The sequence below is a fragment of the Spea bombifrons genome, chromosome 3, assembly GCF_027358695.1.
Source record: "Spea bombifrons isolate aSpeBom1 chromosome 3, aSpeBom1.2.pri, whole genome shotgun sequence".
NCBI lineage: Eukaryota > Metazoa > Chordata > Amphibia > Anura > Pelobatidae > Spea > Spea bombifrons.
In genome coordinates, this window is record NC_071089.1 from 46,489,910 (window position 1) to 46,509,404 (window position 19,495).

The 19,495-nt window shown below is 36.5% G+C and overlaps 1 protein-coding gene across 2 annotated transcripts in view; it reads left to right on the forward strand.

Moving 5' to 3' along the window:
- Positions 1-8,612: 8,612 nt before the first annotated feature.
- ENPP1 (ectonucleotide pyrophosphatase/phosphodiesterase 1) overlaps positions 8,613-19,495 on the forward strand; it is a 46,097-nt gene continuing 35,214 nt past the window's right edge. For both annotated transcript variants that reach the window (XM_053459692.1, XM_053459693.1), the window contains exon 1: positions 8,613-8,765. In XM_053459692.1, the coding sequence (XP_053315667.1) occupies positions 8,631-8,765 (135 nt within the window). In that variant the 5' untranslated portion in view covers positions 8,613-8,630. The remainder of the gene's footprint in view (positions 8,766-19,495) is intronic.

Consider the following 19,495-nt stretch of genomic DNA (forward strand, 5'->3'; position numbering starts at 1 on the left):
TATAAACAAGGATTATTTTAAATGTTTTTGTGAATTTGTAACAGGTGTCCTCTCCAGAGCATCCAGAGTCTTCTAGAGAGACCCAAAGGGGCAATCATTAACAACAAAGTAATGGGGCTTCATGCTACCTCCATTAAACGTTTTGTGTTGTTTTAATGTAATATATAATGTTGTTTTAATATAATATATAATGTTTTAATTTAATATATACCAAGAGAGAGGAAGAAAAGTCACTTGTGGACTATGCCAAAAGTATCTTGGAATCCCCTTTAACCATGATCCGGGGCTAGAGCCCACAGCAGATTGGAGTCCGCTTTGGGAGTGATCACTATGCACACTGTACATATATATACCGTGTGTATATATATATATATATATATATAGTTTCAAAACATTGTTTAAATAAACAAAATTTTGATCTCTTGATTTCCAGCAGTGAACCTCTGTGAAATATGCAACCAAGTCTATCTGCTTTAGACATCGCATTTGAACTCTATAATATGTACATAACGACTTACCCTGCACTAAGATTGAAGCCACAGTGGTCTCCTCTGAGAGACTCAAGTGTCATCTTGATTCTCCCCTTTCTCATCATGTCATTAATTTGTTTTTATCTCTGCTCTCCCTTAGCTCTTTCTTTACTTTTTTTCCTTTATCTCTCCATTGTTCTCTCTCCCTCTTTTCTTTATCTCACTCTTTTCTTTATCTCCTTTTTTATATCTTTTCTCTTTATCACCCCTCCTCTTTCTCTTTTCCTCACCTTTTTCCTACCTCCCCTCGCCTTTACTCCTCTGTCACCAAGGTTACTCACCTGATTCTTATCACCCAATCCCTTCATGGCTATTTAAGCAGCTAAGTCCATTATACGTGCTCAGACGCATACATGCATGAATTCACACTCACTTACACACTTTCCCTATTTATGTTTAGTAAATTATTATGATACATGCAAGTGGTACACCTTTAGCAACTTCTCTAAATAATATTTCCTCTATCCATTGACAAGGAGTGCCCTACAGCACCCTTTGGTGCTTGGGAAATGTGTTGACATGTGACCATTAACTCGAATTTAAACCAACTGCACCCAAACTGTCAGTTATTTAATTTACCGTACATTACTCAAAGTTTTGTGTATAGATCAGTGTTAGGTAAAATGAAACATTAATTGCCCCATAACATTCCATCTGAGGTACAGAAGAAGTCTATTATTCGTTGATATCGTTCCCAGAGCCACATCTGCAATATGTCTGTGTCCACAGTCTCTGCCAATGAATTTGCTAAACTGCTTGCTATGTGAAGTTATTTAAATCTTTGAATTTAGATTGCTCACAATGCAATGCTTATAAACTTGACACGAATCCATACATAATTTGTTTTTCTCTACTGAATTGATGCATTTCAACAGCTGGGAAATGTCATCATATGGATGAATAAACTATTTATTTTAGGAGTTGTGTAATAATGCAACCAATAGGCCATAGATGAAACTTGGTGGATCATAGACGTAGGCAAAACTATTCTAAATACCTACTTGCTTCCTGCAAGACAAGGCTAGTGCATAGTGTGCCACATGGGGAATGCAGACCTATTCCAAGAGACTCAAGTCCAGAAAAGACTTACACGGGACAAAAAATAAATATTAAAAAAAAGTCAACACCATTTTAGCCAGAAATATATCTATATAAAAAACAAATAGGATAAAATGTAAGGGTTGGATGTGGTCCTCCAAAATATGAAAAAATCTATGTATGTGAGGTATTAATGTAATCAGGGAATGTAGCCAAACATAAATCATTGTTCAGCAGTGGCACATACTGTGCAGAAGAAATCAATATGTTAGTTATAATTTTTATGTATTCCTCTAACTTTAAATGAAGGTCATACTTGTCCTGAACAAAGCAACGCATAATTTGTATGGCTGCATCAAATATGGAAAAGGGGAGTCATGGTTTAATCAGGGCCGGCCGAAGACTTAACGCCGCCTGGGGCGAAGTTTAAAATGCCGCCCCCCCGCCGCCGACGCCAGGGGGGGGCTTGCGGCATTTTAAACTTCGCCGACACCATTATCTACCTCCCCCCCCGGTACTTACCTTTAAACAGTCCTGCGGCGAGTCTCCCTGCTCTGCCACGGTGCCGGCTTGTAATGGTGAGCGCCGGAAATTCACGTCACTTCCGGCGCTCTGCATTACAAGCCGGCACTGAGACCGAACAGGGAGACTCGCCGCAGAGGAGAGAGAGAGGGGCGCCGAGCGGGTTAGCGAAAACCACTCGGCACCCCTCTCTCTCTCTCTCCTCCCGCTTCAAAAAAAAAAAAACCGCTTGGGGCGGCAAATTGTAGGGCCGGCCCTGGGTTTAATCCATAAAAACATTCCATATCTTCATAAGTAGCAGTGTGTGTGCCTGTGTACACCCCTACCTGGCAGTACTCAGAAATCATTAACGCAGAGGCTTCCGTTATGAATGGGTGCCTTGCATTCCCAATAAACGTGATAGTGAGTAAAAAAAGTCAGTAATGTAAAAAATAAAAATAATAAAAAGTAAAAATGTAAAAGTTATCTAGCAGCAGCCTGTGAACCGTTGAAGGGGACTGTCATCCATGCTCCTCCACACTGGCAGTCTTGCATCCCAATGAATGCGATTCTCTATCTATAGTGAGTAATGCTGATTGGATAGAAACTAATAATCAAGAGCCGAAGAAAAGTTAAAATACATTGAAAAAGTAAAAAAAAATAAACTAAAAGTCAAAAAAGTATTGCAGACAGTATGATACAGCCAGCAAATAAAATCAACACAATAAATCACAAAACACAGATAAGAAAAATAATAAAAATATCCTACACCAAATTTTTTTCTTAAATCGAGCGGCTATGCGCCCCCTCACAGCTGCGCCCGAGGTAAGTACCGCTCTCGCCTCACCCTTCCTCCGCCCATGCAAATCGGGACAGAGGTAGGGATAGGCAGGACAGCGGGACAGAGTCCCAAAATCGGGACTGCCCCGCCCAAATCGGGACAGTTGGGGGGCATGCAACTGTAGGTTACAACAGAATGGCACAATCATAAAACATGGCAACATAGAAAAAAAGAAATGACCCCCTATAAAAAAGTCTGCATACCCTTATTTCTTAATACTGTGTATTGCCCATTTAGCATCAATGACTATCAAGCAGTCTTTGGTAATAGTAGTCTATGAGGCCCCAAATTCATGCAGGTGGTATAGCTGCCCCTTCATCATGACAAAATGCCTCCATGTCATGCAAAGACTTTGGTCATCTTGTATGAACCGCACATTTGAGATCTCCCCAGAGTGGCTCGATGATATTACGGTCAGGTGACGGTGATGGCCACTCCAGAACCTGCATCTTTTTCTGCTGTAACCACTGGAGGGTCAACTTGGCCTTGTGCTTAGGGTCATTGTCATGCTGGAAAGTCCAAGTGAGTCCCATGCGCAGCTTTCATGCGGAAGAATGTAAATTGCCAGTATTTTCTGATAACATGCTGCATTCATCAATTTTCACAAGATGTCCTGTGCCTTTAGAGCTCACACATCCCCAAAACATCAGTGAGCCACCGACGTGCTTCACAGTGGGAATGGTATTCTTTTCGCTATAGACCTTGTTGACCACTCTCCAAATATAGTTGTGACCATAAAGTTCTCTTTTGGTCTTGTCACTGCAAATTACAGTGCGCCTGAAGCTGTGAGGGGTGTCAAGGTGTTGTTGGGCATATTGTAATCAGACTTATTTCTGACAAAAGCAGCTCATTTTTATTGAAATCATCATATTGTGCTACTTGAACAAACCACACCATCTTTTTCCAGAGCAACCTGTATTTCTCCTGAGGTTACCTGTGAGGTTTTTTTTTGTATCCAGGACAATTCCTCTGGCAGTTATGTCTGAAATCTTTCTTGGTCTACCTAGAATTGGCTTGGTCAATCCAGCCCGGCCACAAGAGGCAGAGAATCGTGGAAAAACCAGCAGAGGTAAGGTGACAACGCATTCTGCATACATCAAATAAACGGAGCCGAAAAAGGAAAATAAACATACATAACAGAACCAGAAAACAGCTCCACAATTAGTTGCTCCGGATAAATATGAATACATCAAAGAGGTGAGACGGTAAAAATAAGAATGTAAAAGGAGGACAAATGCAACAGAGTAAGGACCTGCCGCCACCGAGGATAGAGAAGGGCCAAAAAAAAAAGGGGGTGAAAAACATGGACCCAAAACGTAATGCGTCAACCATCCCTACCTGTCACCAGAGGAGTGTAGTGAGTCGTCGCGACTGAGCATATTTAGTGAGGGGAGCGCGGGGGAGTAGTAATTATCATTATGATTTTAAAAGGAGCCAAACAACTATTTAAACATAAATGGCTTCATATGATTACTAGCCTTAAATAAAAGACTGTTTTTTGCATCAGAGCCGTAGCTAGCTCGTTTTGTACCCGAGGCAAGAATGGGAAATTGTGCCACCCAGCTATTTTTTTACACAGGTTGTTTTATTTACACTTCCCTTACACACACCAGTCCATAAACACACAGATACACATACACGTGGCCTTTACACACACCTGTCCATTAACACGCATATACACAAACACTGTCCTTACACACAACTGCCCATACACACACCTGCCCATTAATACACATATACACATACACTGCCCTTACACACGACTGCCTCACCTTTTCTACGTCCCTGTTTTGCATGATCAGTCATATTTTCTAAATCAATACCAACATTTCACAATTTCTGCCACGGTATGAAAACTTTTAAGCACAGCTGTAGCTGTGTTTCTATTTTTCTATATTTATAGTGATACCACCCATGCATAGGTTTGTAGGGTTGTTTTGGGGCTAAAATTTCAAAAATACCCCATATGTATAGGTGTCTCATGGTTTTAAGACCTTACAAGACAAAAATCAGGATGTGTCCTTTTAGAGTTTTCAAATGTGGATTTTTCGCAAATTCTTTTTTGGGGTCCATATCACATTTTGGCACTTTAGCAGTCCTGAACATTTTGAAATGTAAACAAAATATATAACTTTTTTAAAAGTAAAACAAAATCTTGCTGCCTTTTCTTTAAATAACTGAAATGTGGCAGGTGACAAATTTGAGAAATTTTTAGAACTGCGTAACCAGAACACTGCTTGCTTTTTCAGTCACTTTATTGCATTGCCTGCTTACCTTTAAGTCCTCAGAAATGATTACTCCCAAGTCCCTCTCTTCTGTTGTCACTGCCATAGCCAATGCTATATTTTGCCCTAGGATTTTTAGGTCCCAAGTGCATTATTTTACATTTATCAAAAAACTTGAAGCATAGGAGACCATTATAGCATGAATTAAACCAACATTTGATAAAAATGACAAACAAATCCAGTATTTACGGTACCAAAGGGATAAAGAGTAGAATTACAGAGCTTTGAGTTTCCAGCCCAGGAAAAGCTGAATTGGTCCTTCATATTGCATAGTATGGTGGGATACCAGATGCTCCTGTTTTCAAGGGACAGTCCATGTGGCTGAGACTTCTGAAATTTGTATTTGTCCATTAAAGCTCTCTTAAGTCAAAATGTAAATTGCATTTCAAAAGCTATTTAAGCATCATCAATGGAATTTTAGGAATCCTCATCAGACAATTTATCTAATACATTAAAAATAACATCAGCGATACTGAATGTAGTAAAACGATTAAAGTTATATTTATATCTCAAATTTAAGTGTATATGTAATTACATTTCTTTATGATGGATGCATGTAATTTTCACTATTCCAAAATGTGTACTCGTTTGCTTGCAGCCTGTTTAGATAATATAAATAAAGAATTAGAAAATGTTCTTAAATTCCATTTTAAAAGTCTAGTCAGTTTATAATATGATGGCAGAACATTTAGTAAATGAATTCTGTGAAGCTTTCCAGCTGCAAGTATTTAGACATTTCACAAGATATTACATTTATCTGTTAGGGTAAGATTGCAGTGTATGGTGTATGAAACCTCCTAATTTCACTTGAAAATTAAAGGGGCAGTTTAATGTCCCTGACACCCCTCCAAACTGCAGGTCGTGAGCTGTCTGCAGCTCATTCAAATGTAATGTGCATCAGACCAACATACCGTATTGGCCCGAATATAGGCCGCACTTTTTTCCCCCACTTTATGTCTTTAAAGTGGGGGTGCGGCCTATATTCGGGGTCTAGCGCCCGACGCCCGGGACATGCGGTCCCGGGCGCCGGGCAGGCAGCGGGGTCAGGATACAGATCCCCCGCAGCGGTGCAGGGGACCTGTATCCTACTGTCTGATACGCTCAGACAGCCTCCCCTGCCAGCACTTCCCACGGGGGAGTGCCGGCACGGGAGGTTGTCTAAGCGCATCGCGTGGACGTTCACCGGCAGCGGCGATGCGCCGCTGCCGGTGAACGTCCGCATGATGCATTTTACATCCCCCCCCCCGACTTACCAGAGCAGACTCCCGGGTGTCTTGCAGGGCCGGCGGAAGACATCTACGCTATACGCGTATACAACTTCCGGTGCCGGCACTTCCGCTGAGTGCTGGCACCGGGAGTTGTATACACGATGTGCATGGATGTCCCCCTCCGGCCCCGCAAGACACCCGGGAGTCCGCTCTGGTAAGTCGGGGGGGACGACAGAGTGGCAGCATAGGTTGGGGGGGGACAGAGTGGCAGCATATCTCGGGGGGGGACAGAGTGGCAGCATATGTCGGGGGGGAGGGACAGAGTGGCAGCATATCTCGGGGGGGGAGGACAGAGTGGCAGCATGTTTATGTGGTGCTTTTTTAAAGAAAAAAACGTTTTCTTTAAAAAAGCACCAAACTTTTAGGGTGTGGCCTATATACGGGGGCGGCCTATATCCGAGCCAATGCGGTATTTTCATACCAGCTCTCTCACACCTCAGACATACCACTTGTCAGTACGACCATGCAATTTCACTCTCACTCTCTCTCACGCTCTCTATCAATGTCCCCTATACTTCTTCCTTGACTGCTTCCATGTGCCTGTCTCCTTTTCTGCAGCTCTGCTTCTTCTCCTGCCTTGTCTTGTTCTTCTGTCTTCTTTCCTTGTCCACTTCCTCCTGGTATCAGCTCCTTTGACTAGGCCTTCCAAAGCATCCTGAAAAGAACAAACCCTTTGGGCACACCCTCTGCCCCTTTTGGAGGAAGGAGAGCCTGTCCACGTGGTGTGCACAGTGGCTCCTCCCGTTTTGCGGAACTACTCCATAAATCCAGAATATTGTAGATGAAGTTGAGGAGAAAGAGAAGCATTTCTGCACCTGCCCATCTCTGCAAATCTGTCTGTATTACTCTGGCCTCTTTGAATACCTCTGCAAAAGGGGGGAGCGATGGCACACACCATGTGGACAGCCTCTCCCCTGTTTCCCCATTTAGGGGAGAGGGTTGCACAGAACCTTCACCCTTTCGAGGAAGCGTTCTGGAAGACCTGAAGAGTGAGTGTGATAGAGTGAGAGTGTAAGAAAGCATGAGTAAGTGTGAGTGAGTGTGGGAGAGAATGTGAGTGTAAAAGAGTAAGAGTGAGTGTGAGAGAGAGCATGAGTAGGAGTAATTGAGAGAATGAGTGAGATTGTGAGCGAGCATGAGTAGGAGTGAGTGAGAGCTTGAGAGAGTGAGTGGGAGAGAACTTGAGTAGGAGTGAATAAAAGCTTGAGAGAGTCAGAGAGCATAAGAGTAAGTGTGATAGAGTGAGAGTGTAAGAAAGCATGAGTAAGAGTGTGGGAGGGAAATTGAGTGTAAGAGAGCATTAGTAGGAATGAGTGAGAGAATGTGCAAGAGCGTGAGTAAAAGTGAGAGCATGAGAGAGTGTCAGTAAGAGAACGAGTGAGTGTATGAGAGAGAGTATAAGAGAGCGGGAGAGTAAGTGAGATTATTGAAACTAATAAATAACCGTTTATATTATTTATTCATATATGTAGTTTCTAAACTGTATAAATGAAGAAATAATATTATGTACATGTATTTCTTAATATTTATATATATAATATTTATATATATATATATTTATATATTATATTATTGCAGCAAAATGTCTCGCAGCTCTCAAACATCGGAAGTCTGTTGAATGTACTTTTACATTAAGCAACTGTGGCCACCGCTGATATTACTGCAGTAAGATATAATCAGTCATTTCCAGCATGTAAAATAGCTGGAGTACAGTGCAAATGCATATGGGGGGCATTCTGACCAATCCCCCATGCATTTGCAAAAGGAACACCATGAACATTTAAAAGTACCAAGCAGCTATTATATGCATTAAAGTGCAAATGATGGCTGGAGTGTCCCTGTAAGGTTAGATTGCTGTGCATGGTGTATGAAGATTTCTAACCACCTTTTGATATGAATCATAAATGGGAAAAGTGGAATGCAGTATATTTGCAGATGCTAACAAAACAATAAAGAAGAATTTTTTAATTACTGCTACTTATAACAGCTGAGTGAGTGAGTGAATGATGGGGGATGCGTTCCTTGCTTGGGAGTGTGATATGAAGTCAGAGTGTATAGTGAAACATGCGTATGGCGCTACTCCAGGAAGCAGGCGTGACAAAAGGCTGTAACAGGGGAAAGTGCCTGCCTGCCTGCCTGCTCTGATCATTTAGTAACAGAGTACAGCATGGAGGGAAGGAATGGGGCCACAGAGATGCAGGCAGAGCCCATGCTGAATGCTTTGGATATCTCAGAGGAACCCACAAGGGCAGCTCAAAACACAAAAGAGAAGAAATCTGGCAAGTGGAAGGTCGTGTCTTTGGTAAGAGGATCTCCTTCATTATCCTGTGAGCAGAGAATTGCCTTCATTGCTTACAGTCACATGGGCTTTGTGTAGCATACAGCAATAAAGCGCTTGGGATAACGTGCTTTACTGTTAGGGTCTAATCCAGATTAGTTTCTGATCTTCCATATGGTGCAGCTTCTGACACTACATTCATTAAAGGAATGACTGTGCAGCTTCATTCGGCTGATGTATTTCTTCCTGGATAGACTGGACTTTGAGAGCTGCCCTTTGCTATTCAAATTAGTTCTGAAACTGTTATTGATTTTTTTTTATTTTTTTTTGGGGGGGGTGTACTATTTCAGGAGTGTTTTGCCATTTTGATTAATTTCATGACTGTGATAATAGTGCACTTTAAAAAACTCACATGGCAGATTGCTGATCCTATTACTAAAGGTGAGTAAGCACAAGCTCTCAGCCGCAAGCAGTTATGTTACTATAAGGATCTTAGCAGATTTAGTTGACAGCAGATCAAGAACTGAAAAGTGAAAGTTTTCCATGTGTTTTTATTCAGTTATATGTTACTTATAATTCACTTGTTTCCAAGGGATTGCTTACTCAAATGTTGCAATTTCTAAAAAGATAAAGAATAGTGGTGATATTTTTATATTTAATATTTTTGTATCAATGTATCACAGAGCAAGGAGATGCTTGAAAGAATTGAATTGGTAAACAGGTCACCCTTTTTTTTTTACACTTACATACAATTCAGTTGTGCGGTCTGAACCTTGTACAAGGTCAAAGCTATTGTTCTGCATTATTATGTTGCTACTGGGTATACAACTCTGGGTGAGGTTTGGAGAGTTCACTCGTATGAACTCATGTTTATATGTGCAGATGCATGAACGCAGGTTGGATTGATATAGGCCACAAGCTGTGAATATATGTGTGTGTGTATATATATATATATATATATATATATATATATATATATATATATATATATATATATATATATATATATATATATATATATAAAATGAGTACAGGTTTATGGAATAAAAGAGGTTTTTGGAATTGATAGCTAAAGGCAAATAAGTGACACCAAACCATCTGGGGATTCCAGGGACAGAGTGATAAAATCCAGATAAAGACTCCAGGGGACAATGGAATTGTTTTCTTATGGTGAGGGGAAAGACTTCCAAGAACATAATTCAAATAAACCAAACACAAGTTTTCCCTAAATTCTTCCATATCAAGGGGCATCAGCATATAATTCCTAAGTATCAATAGCAGGCTGAAAACAGGCATCATGAACTATAGTCCAACGCACATACCCATTGCATACCTGATAAATTTAATAATAACCTCAACGTGCAGACGTGCCTTTACCATTATTAAAAATATTTTAGGATCTGTTTACTGTCTTCTTCAAAGTAATGAAACACAATAAATATGTGGAATTTAGTTCAACTGATATCTTAAAACATGTACTAGATATATTTTTAGCAAATATATTATAAAAATATAATTGGTTATAAGTACAATTAATTATAGCTTGCTTATCCAGTGACTTAAAAACATTTTTTGGGAGCAATTGGAAAATGCTTCCTTTTTTTTTTTGCCTTCTTCTGGATCAACAGCAAGGTTGAACTTTATGGACTTTTTTATTTTTCAGCATAAATGACAGGCTGCTACTTCTTCAGTCTTTACAGTCTTTCTCTCTCTAGACCTCCGATAATGCTAGACGCCCCTTTTTAGCAATACTAGACCTCCGTACTTCCGCAATAATGACGCACACTATGTTGCTTGCAACATCATCTCTGCAGTGTTCTGGGTTTCAGAAGGCTTCTAGGTCATGAGGAAAGATGCCTCAGAGTATTTTAGCTTTACTAAAAAAAACACTTTGGGCAGGTTGTAACGAGTTCCCCTTTAAGGGACAGTTAAACAGAACATAGCGGTATTCTCTAATGATAGACATTTTGATAAAACTTTTTCCCCCCAAGAGCTACACTATCTCTGTTACTTATCAAAACAAATTACCTATCAACGTCTTAAAGAGACACTAGCTATACCTTATTATGTGTTTGCTGAACAGGATAAACATTTCGCATCCATATTTTAGTGAACACCAGGACTCACTATGAAAATTCAAGATAGTTCGGATGCTCTGGTCTGATTTACTGTTTATTCAAAAGGACGTGTGTATAAGGAGTACTTGCATTTGTCATTCACACAGCATACAAATGGACATTAAATCAGCTTCTGCATTATACCTGCTAAAAACAATGGTAAACTATGTTGTAGTGGTGTGTTTACACATATTTTAACAAATATCATGAATATGATGAATACGTACATTAAAAATAAATATATATATATATATTCATTTTTTCCCAGGACTCAGTTTTCACATAGCATAGGGGAAGTTTACATGTTAATGCTTGGCAATTTCAGTAGAGGCAGTCAGAGGAAGACTTAAATGGGACAGAAGTCTCTTTTTCTAACTGCATGCATTTACTTTAATTCACATGAAAATGAAGCTGACTTTTTGAGGGGTTGAGGTTTGAATGCATTCTGCATTTACCTATGCATGGTCCTTCCAAGTTGTTAGGACCAAGGTACTTGATCTTGGGTTCACTTTGGGTTTAGGAAACCAAATCAAAACACTCAGCCCCGATAAAAACATACTGACTTTGTTTATATTTACCTATCATCACAAAGCACTGTTTTTTAGGCAAGAAATGCCCGTGCATTGACTTTGTGTGGTTATGTTAATGTCTATTTTGTCTATTTGGCACCCCGACACCCACACAAACCTCTGGTATGGCCCACGGTGTTCCTCATGTTTCCTTCCGACTTCAGTGGTTAGTTAAAACAAAAGCACTATCATCAAGAGAAAATGTGGTTTTGTGGCTGAAGGCTAAAAATATATCTATTGGTTACTCTGGTTGGGAGAGAAATTGTGAACTGTTGTGCATCCTCAAATATTTTGACAGCACGCTTCGTACTTTACCAATAAATAGAAAAACTCAGACTACAAAATGATGCATTTCCTGAAACATTTCTGGATTTCTTTTTCAAGACATAAGGATTCAAAATGTTGACCATGAATCTTAAAGGCAGTTCCAAAACTGGTTTCAATAAAGGTATCAGTCTTTTGTCATCTGGCTTATGTCCTGGATAATACATATATATAGTGATATCAACTCTCTAGCAGCCCACAGCCTCCCCTTAAGAGTCTATGCACTAAACGGAGAGTTGTCAAAAGAGTTTGGCCCTTCATAATAAGTAGTGAAGTGAGTGAGTTGATACCACAACACTCCCATTAGTGAATATTTTTTTTTAAAAAAATATAGTTTTGGGGTGGCCGGTCCCGGGGTGATGACGTGATACACACGTAGAGGAGGTGCGTAGGAGGTACGGGCGAGGTGGAGTGGAGTAGGTGACCACGCGGCTGCCCGAGAGCGTTGAGAACGCCGAGAACGCCGAGAATGCCGAGAACGCAGAGAAAGCCGAAAAACGCCGACTTGAAAGCCTGCTGAGAACGCTGATACGGAAGCCTGCCGAGAACGCTGACACGGGAGTCTGCTGAGAACGCTGACACGGTAGACAGTTTGCTATGGCGGTATGATAGCCGGTTATGTGCCGGTTAATTGTGTGGTGGCTCCTGAAAAAAAAAAACTATCTGTCACCAGCTGAATTTACAGTGGAGACGGGAAAGACAAGAGGGGGAACAGTATTCTGATTCGCTGGAAGTTTGGTTGATCTGCATCGGGCTGGAGACAATAGCAAAATAGGCTGAAGATTTGAATTAAGAATTAATTTTTTTTTCTTTTATATGGTATACTCACTGAAGCCTTAAAAGCGAATAATGAGAATGTAAATGTAGCAGAGAGACTGCATTGGAATTTATTGATTGAATCACTATAAATGCTATATTGATTGAAGCCTTAAAGTTTTAAAGTTGCATAACAATTGTAGCTTTTGAAGCTTAAGATCATCATAGCAAAGAGACTGTATGGGACTTTAACGAATATATTGCTTGAAGCCTTAAAGCAATACCAGAGAGACTGCATGGGACCTTAATGACTAAGCGATAATACACGCCATAATTTTCTAAAGCCTTAAGTTGCACAATGAGGACGTAAATCCAACAGAGAGAATGTAATCTAACTGAAGTCTTAAAGTTGAATTGCATTGGATTTTATTGTCTAAGTGATAACATACACTTTATATACCATACTACTTGAAGCTTACAATTGGAATAAGTGGAACAAGTGGAACTATTTGGCTAAACGATAATTAACAATCAAAATGGCTTCTAAAAAAGATGATGCAAGATATAAAAGAAAGGAAAAACGCGATTTTGATCCAAAAAAAGAAAAAAAGATCAACACATTGTTCTCCCCACAGCCCCCTAAAAACATGGAGGAGTCACTATACCTACCAGATATTACCATAGATGATTCACATAGACAATCTCTCAGCCCAAGTTCACAAAAATCTCAAATGATTACCAGAGATTATCTTCAACACTGCATGGAAACTCAATTAAATTCATTTAAAGAAGAGATAATGAAATTAAATAATGAATGGAAAAATGAATTTAAAAAACTTGAAGATAACTTCAAATTATTCGAACAAAAATCTGATCATTTAGAATATGAAATAAGAACTGTAAGGGAAGAACTTAAAAAAAAAGAAAACCAGATATCTATGCTAGAACAAAAGTTTAATGAGACTGAAGAAAGATCCCGCAAAAAAAATCTGAGATTGAGAGGAATAACAGAAGAGATAAAATCAGATCAAATAAGACTCTTTCTGAAAGAACTATTTAATGATATGGGAATACTAGACTTTGATAAGGAAATCGCTATGGAACAAGTATATAGATGCGCAAAACCAAAAAATATTCCGGAATCAAAGCCAAGAGATATTATCATACGATTTTCCTCGTTCTATATGCGTCAAAGAATTTTGAACATTTCAAATGTCTATACCCCAAAACTAGAAAAATTTAAACATATTATTTTTTTTCAGGATCTCTCAATGGCTACTAGGCAAAAAAGAAGAACTTTTCAAGAAATAACTAAAACCCTGAGGGATAGAAATATTAGATATAAATGGGGCTTTCCAGTTAAACTGATTATAAGACTAGATAATCAGGAAATTAGGCTGACATCTATGGAAGAAGCAAGGCAATGGCTAATCGATAACTCAAAATAGGCATTAAGCATGGGTAGTAATAATGACAATTTATATATATATATTTTTTTTTTTTTTTTTTTTTTTTTTTTTTTTTTTTTTTTTTTTTTTTTTTTTTTTTTATATAAAGACAGCAATATATATAGTATATATAGTAATACATATATATTGATAACGCACACACAGATTAACACTATGGTGAATTGACCTTAGTGTCATATCATTGGATAATTATGCACATGTTAAAACACATATATTTATATATACAAAAACACAAATACATAATGAATTATTATTGATTAGGATAACCTCATTAATTTTTTATTAACACTGAATTGACCTTAGTGTCATAACATTGGATAATTATGCACATGTTAAAACACATATATTTATATATACAAAAACATAAATACATAATGAATTATTATTGATTAAGACAACCTTATTAATTTTTTATTAACACTGATAGATAGCATCACAAGTATATAGTATTAAATTTTTTTTTTATTTTTTTAATTTTTTTTTTTTTTTTTTTTTTATAATTTTATTATCATTAAATATAATTATGCACATGTTAAAGTGTATCTTATATAATTAAACACAAGCATATATTAATTAGCACTGAACACATAAGAGATAATTTTATTAATTTTTTATTAACACTGGTAGACAGCACTACAGGGATAGTGTAAAATTTTTTTTTTTTTTTTTTTAGTTTATGTATCTGTTGGTGAAATTGATGAATTGACCTTAGTGGATCATATCATTGGATCATGTTAGAAATATTTATTAAATATAATTATGCACATGTTAAACACAAATATATAATGAATTATTATTGATTAAGATAATTTTATTAAATTTTTTTCTTAACACTGATAGTATTATAATCACAAATATATAATGAATTATTATTGATTAAGATAATTTTATCAATTTCTTTTTTAACACTGATAGATAGTATCACAAAAGGACACTGTATTAAGAGATAATTTTATTAATTCTTTAGTAATAGATAGTTTTTTTTTTTTTTTTTTTTTTTTTTTTTTTTTTTTTTTCTTTCTTCTTCTTTTTTCTCTACTCCACTCGCGCCGAATCCTCATCTGTAAATAGACGTACTATGATATCGGAGGATATAAGTTTATATCTTCGATTATTACATAGTACTTTGAAGTCTACTAATGAATGTCTGGGTGGTATGAATGTGTATGAATGGAAGAAATATAGATTGTGGAGCCTTAATTCTTTTGTAAGAGAGATATGTAGTTACTATCTATGAAGGATTTGATGAAGATTATTACGTTAAACGTACAGGGACTTAATTCCCCACAAAAGAGGCATTCTCTATATAATTATTTGATTAATGAACATATTGATATCTGCTGTTTACAAGAAACACATATGGTTAACAAGGATATACATAGGTTAACTAATAAAAGATTTTCATTGATAGAATTTTCTTCCTTATCTCATAAAAAGAAAAGAGGGGTCGCTATAATTGTATCTAACAATATTAAGGTTGAGACTATCTACACACATAAGGATACGGAAGCTAGATTTGCCTTTATTGTATGTAAATTGGATGATAGGTTATTTTCTATACTTAATATTTATGCACCTAATTCAAAGCAGACTCACTTTATTAATGGTACTCTACAGACAATACAAAAATATATACAAGGCACTTTTTTATGCTTGGGTGATTTTAACTGTGTAATAGACCCTGAAATAGATAGGAGAAGTAAAAATCAAACGAATAACTACAAACAAGATACGCTCTCAAGAGCGCTAAGAGATATATTAGGAAAATTTCAATTATATGATGTATGGAGGACTATCCGACCAAATGATATAGATTTTTCCTTTTTCTCCTATAGACACAAATGCTTCTCAAGGATAGATATAATATTGACCAATGCTGAAACATTGAAAGATTGTAAAAATATTACTATAAATAATATTGTTTGGTCGGACCATGATTCTGTCTGTTTAGAAATTAATAAGAAATATAGACCGAGTCCCCGACCTTGGAGACTAGCAGATACATTTTTTTCATCTAAAGAGTCATGTGAATATTTGTTACAGAAGTCTGAACAATATTTTCTAGAAAATCTGACTGATGAAGTGAGCCTAGGAAATGTCTGGGGGGCTTATAAATGTGTGATGAGAGGGCTAATAATCCAAAAGACTGCACAATTAAGAACTAAAAATAAGAATAAATTATCAGATCTGTATATATCTCTAAACAACTTAAAAAGAAAATGTAAGGAATCTCCTGATAACGTATCTATAATGAATATGGAAAAAATTGAAAAAGAAATTAAAGAAGAGCTTATCTCTAAAGCTAATTATAATATAACTAAAATGAAGCAAAAATTTTATTATGTAGGGAATAGAGCAGATAAAATGCTTTCAAATCAACTAAAGAGACGCAATTTAAGAGCTAGAATATTAAAAATTAAAGATGGAAATAATTATGTATATAGTCCTGAGGAGATTGCCCGGGTTTTTGCTTCCTTTTACTCATCTTTATATAACATACCTAATCAGATCCATGATAGAGACATTATTAGGGAATATCTTTCATCTATTAGACTACCAAAAATATTTGAGAATCAAATGGAATTTTTAGACGCGCAATTTAAAGAAAATGAAGTGCATAGAGCAATAAAGGCATTAAAGAACAATAAAGCGCCCGGACCGGACGGATTTACAGCCTTATTTTATAAAAAACTTATAAAACAAATAGTACCTCAATTAACTAATACTTTCAATGAAATAAAGTCTAACAAATGTTTTCCAAATGGTATGCTAGAGGCATCTATTATCCCGATCTTAAAACCCGGAAAAGATAGCACATTAATATCTAATTATAGACCGATATCTCTTATTAACACAGACACGAAAATATACTCAGCTATTCTTGCTGAACGTTTGAAGACTGTAATCCCACAGTTAATACATAGAGACCAGACCGGGTTTGTGAAAGGAAGACAGTCAAATGATAATACTCGTAAAATTATAGATATAGTAGAATATGTAACATCAAATAAAGTTCCAGCTGTTTTCCTTGCCCTCGACGCCGAAAAGGCGTTCGATAGAGTCAATTGGAGCTTTATGGAAGAGTCTCTGTGGAAATTTGGTTTTGGAGAAGGGTTTATAGATTCAGTTATGTCTCTTTATACAAAACCTACTGCAAGAGTGATAGGCCAGGGATTTAACTCGCAATGGTTTAGTATCTATAATGGTACTAGGCAAGGTTGCCCCCTAGCACCCCTATTATATATACTTACAATTGAATCTCTTGCAACCAGAATTAGGAATCATATAGATATACAGGGAATTAAAATAGGTGATATGGAAAATAAAATTAGTCTTTATGCAGATGATGTCTTGATCTCTCTATACGATCCACTGAATACTCTAAAAATACTAATGGGAGAAATTCTAACCTTTGGTAGATTATCCAATTATAAACTTAATACAACCAAGACTCAAGTTACGATGGTAGATATTTCAGAACCTATTAGAACTCAATTGGAGGAAGAATATGACTTTGTCTGGGGAGTTGATAAAATAGAATATTTAGGAATTATAATTCCAACTAAAATTTGTAATATTATTGAGATTAACTATAATAAATTACGAGATGAATTACTGAAGCATATTTCGGATTGGAAGGGACTATTTGTATCTTGGTTAGGGAGAATGAATATAGTTAGATCGTATATAATCCCTAAATGGCTGTACATACTTAAGATGATACCAGTTAGGCTCCCTATGCCTTGGATACAATTATTTCAACAGAATATAGAAAGATTTATATGGGCGGAGAAAAAACCTAGAATCTCAAAAAAAATCCTATATGCGAGTAAAAGAAATGGAGGTTTTAATGTCCCAAATCTGGGGAGATATGTACAAGCCAGTATGTTAACTCACACTTTAAAATTACAATATAAATATAGTCACAATGAAACATGGTTCCAAATAGAACAAGAAATAATTGGAATGACTAACTTAGAATGCCTTTTATGGCAATGCCATGATAGATCAATCAAAGTGACTAAAGATCTCCCTATTACAATTAAGAGTACAATGGAATTCTGGAACGCATTTAAACGTGGTATAGGTATGAAAAATAAAATCACACCCTTAGCCCCATTAGAGATACTTCAAGTTAATATCCCTCATTTGAGTCTTAGAAATTGGAGTGGATTTAGAAATAAACGTATAAAAGATATATTATTCCTGAAGGATCTAAAACCGCTCCAACAACTCTGTGACGAGTTTAACATTGATGATACCGAATTTTATAACGTAATAAGAATTGGATATTACATAAGGTCAAATCTATACTCTGGTAATACACCTAAAATATGTTCTCAGTTTAATGAACTATTCTCCCTTGAATTAATTCCCAGGTGCCTAAAGAGGTGCTACTTACTGATCGAAGAAATGGAGTCTCCAATTCGTATTAATGCAATGTATATGTGGTACCAGGACCTCAATATTCAACCAGACAAAACTCAATGGATAAATAGTTTATTGGAAATAAATAAAATTTTCCATTGTCTAAATATTATTGAAACACATTATAAAATTATGTTTCGATGGTACTTGGTTCCGATTAAATTAGCTAAATACCACCAAAAATATTCTCCACTATGTTGGAGATGTAATAAAGAACAAGGAACCTTTAGACACATATGGTGGGACTGTATATGTATTGTAGAATCGTGGAAGGATCTATCTGTATTAATATCTACAATTATTGGAAATGATATTAATTTGACACCAGATAAAGCATTATTGCATTTAGGTATGACTAACTTAACAGTTAATCAAAGATCCCTAGTAATACAGTGCCTTATGGCAATGAAGATAAGTATAGCGAGGCAGTGGCAACAAATAACTACAATATCTATTGACTCTGTTATTAATCAAATAAAGTATCAGCATTTAATGGAAAAAGGTTTTTTTCAAACACAACAGAGAATGCATAAGTTTAAGAAGATTTGGAAACCCTGGTTAAATAAATATCCTACTACATAAATTTATAAAAATAGAATTATTAAGAATAAATAAGAATATTAGTAACAGAAGTGTATTAGATTGAAATATTATGAATTTTGAGCTCCTTCTGGGAATGATTGGTGTGTATGTTGATGTGATTGAGAGGCCTAAAGACCATTTAATTATTTAGGCCTTTTTTATAGCCATTAAGTGTGACCGTGACTTTTCTAGCTTAATATAGTACCTATATTTGTACAGTGTGCTGTTATAGAAATGAGCCACGGTGCCACACTTTTGTATATTACTTATGTTTGTTTGTTTACATATGTGATATAATAAAGTAAATTAAAAAAAAAAAATAAAAAAAAAAAAAAAAATATAGTTTTATGTAGAAGTGACATCTCTGTTGGCATCTGGATTACTAGACAAAAAAATAATCATTTTGTAGTTTGCTGCTCTACTAAAAGGCAGAATTTGCCTGTTAAAAAAATAATGTGAGAATGAATCCATCATTGGTCATTGTCTTGAAATGCAAAATACAAATTAGG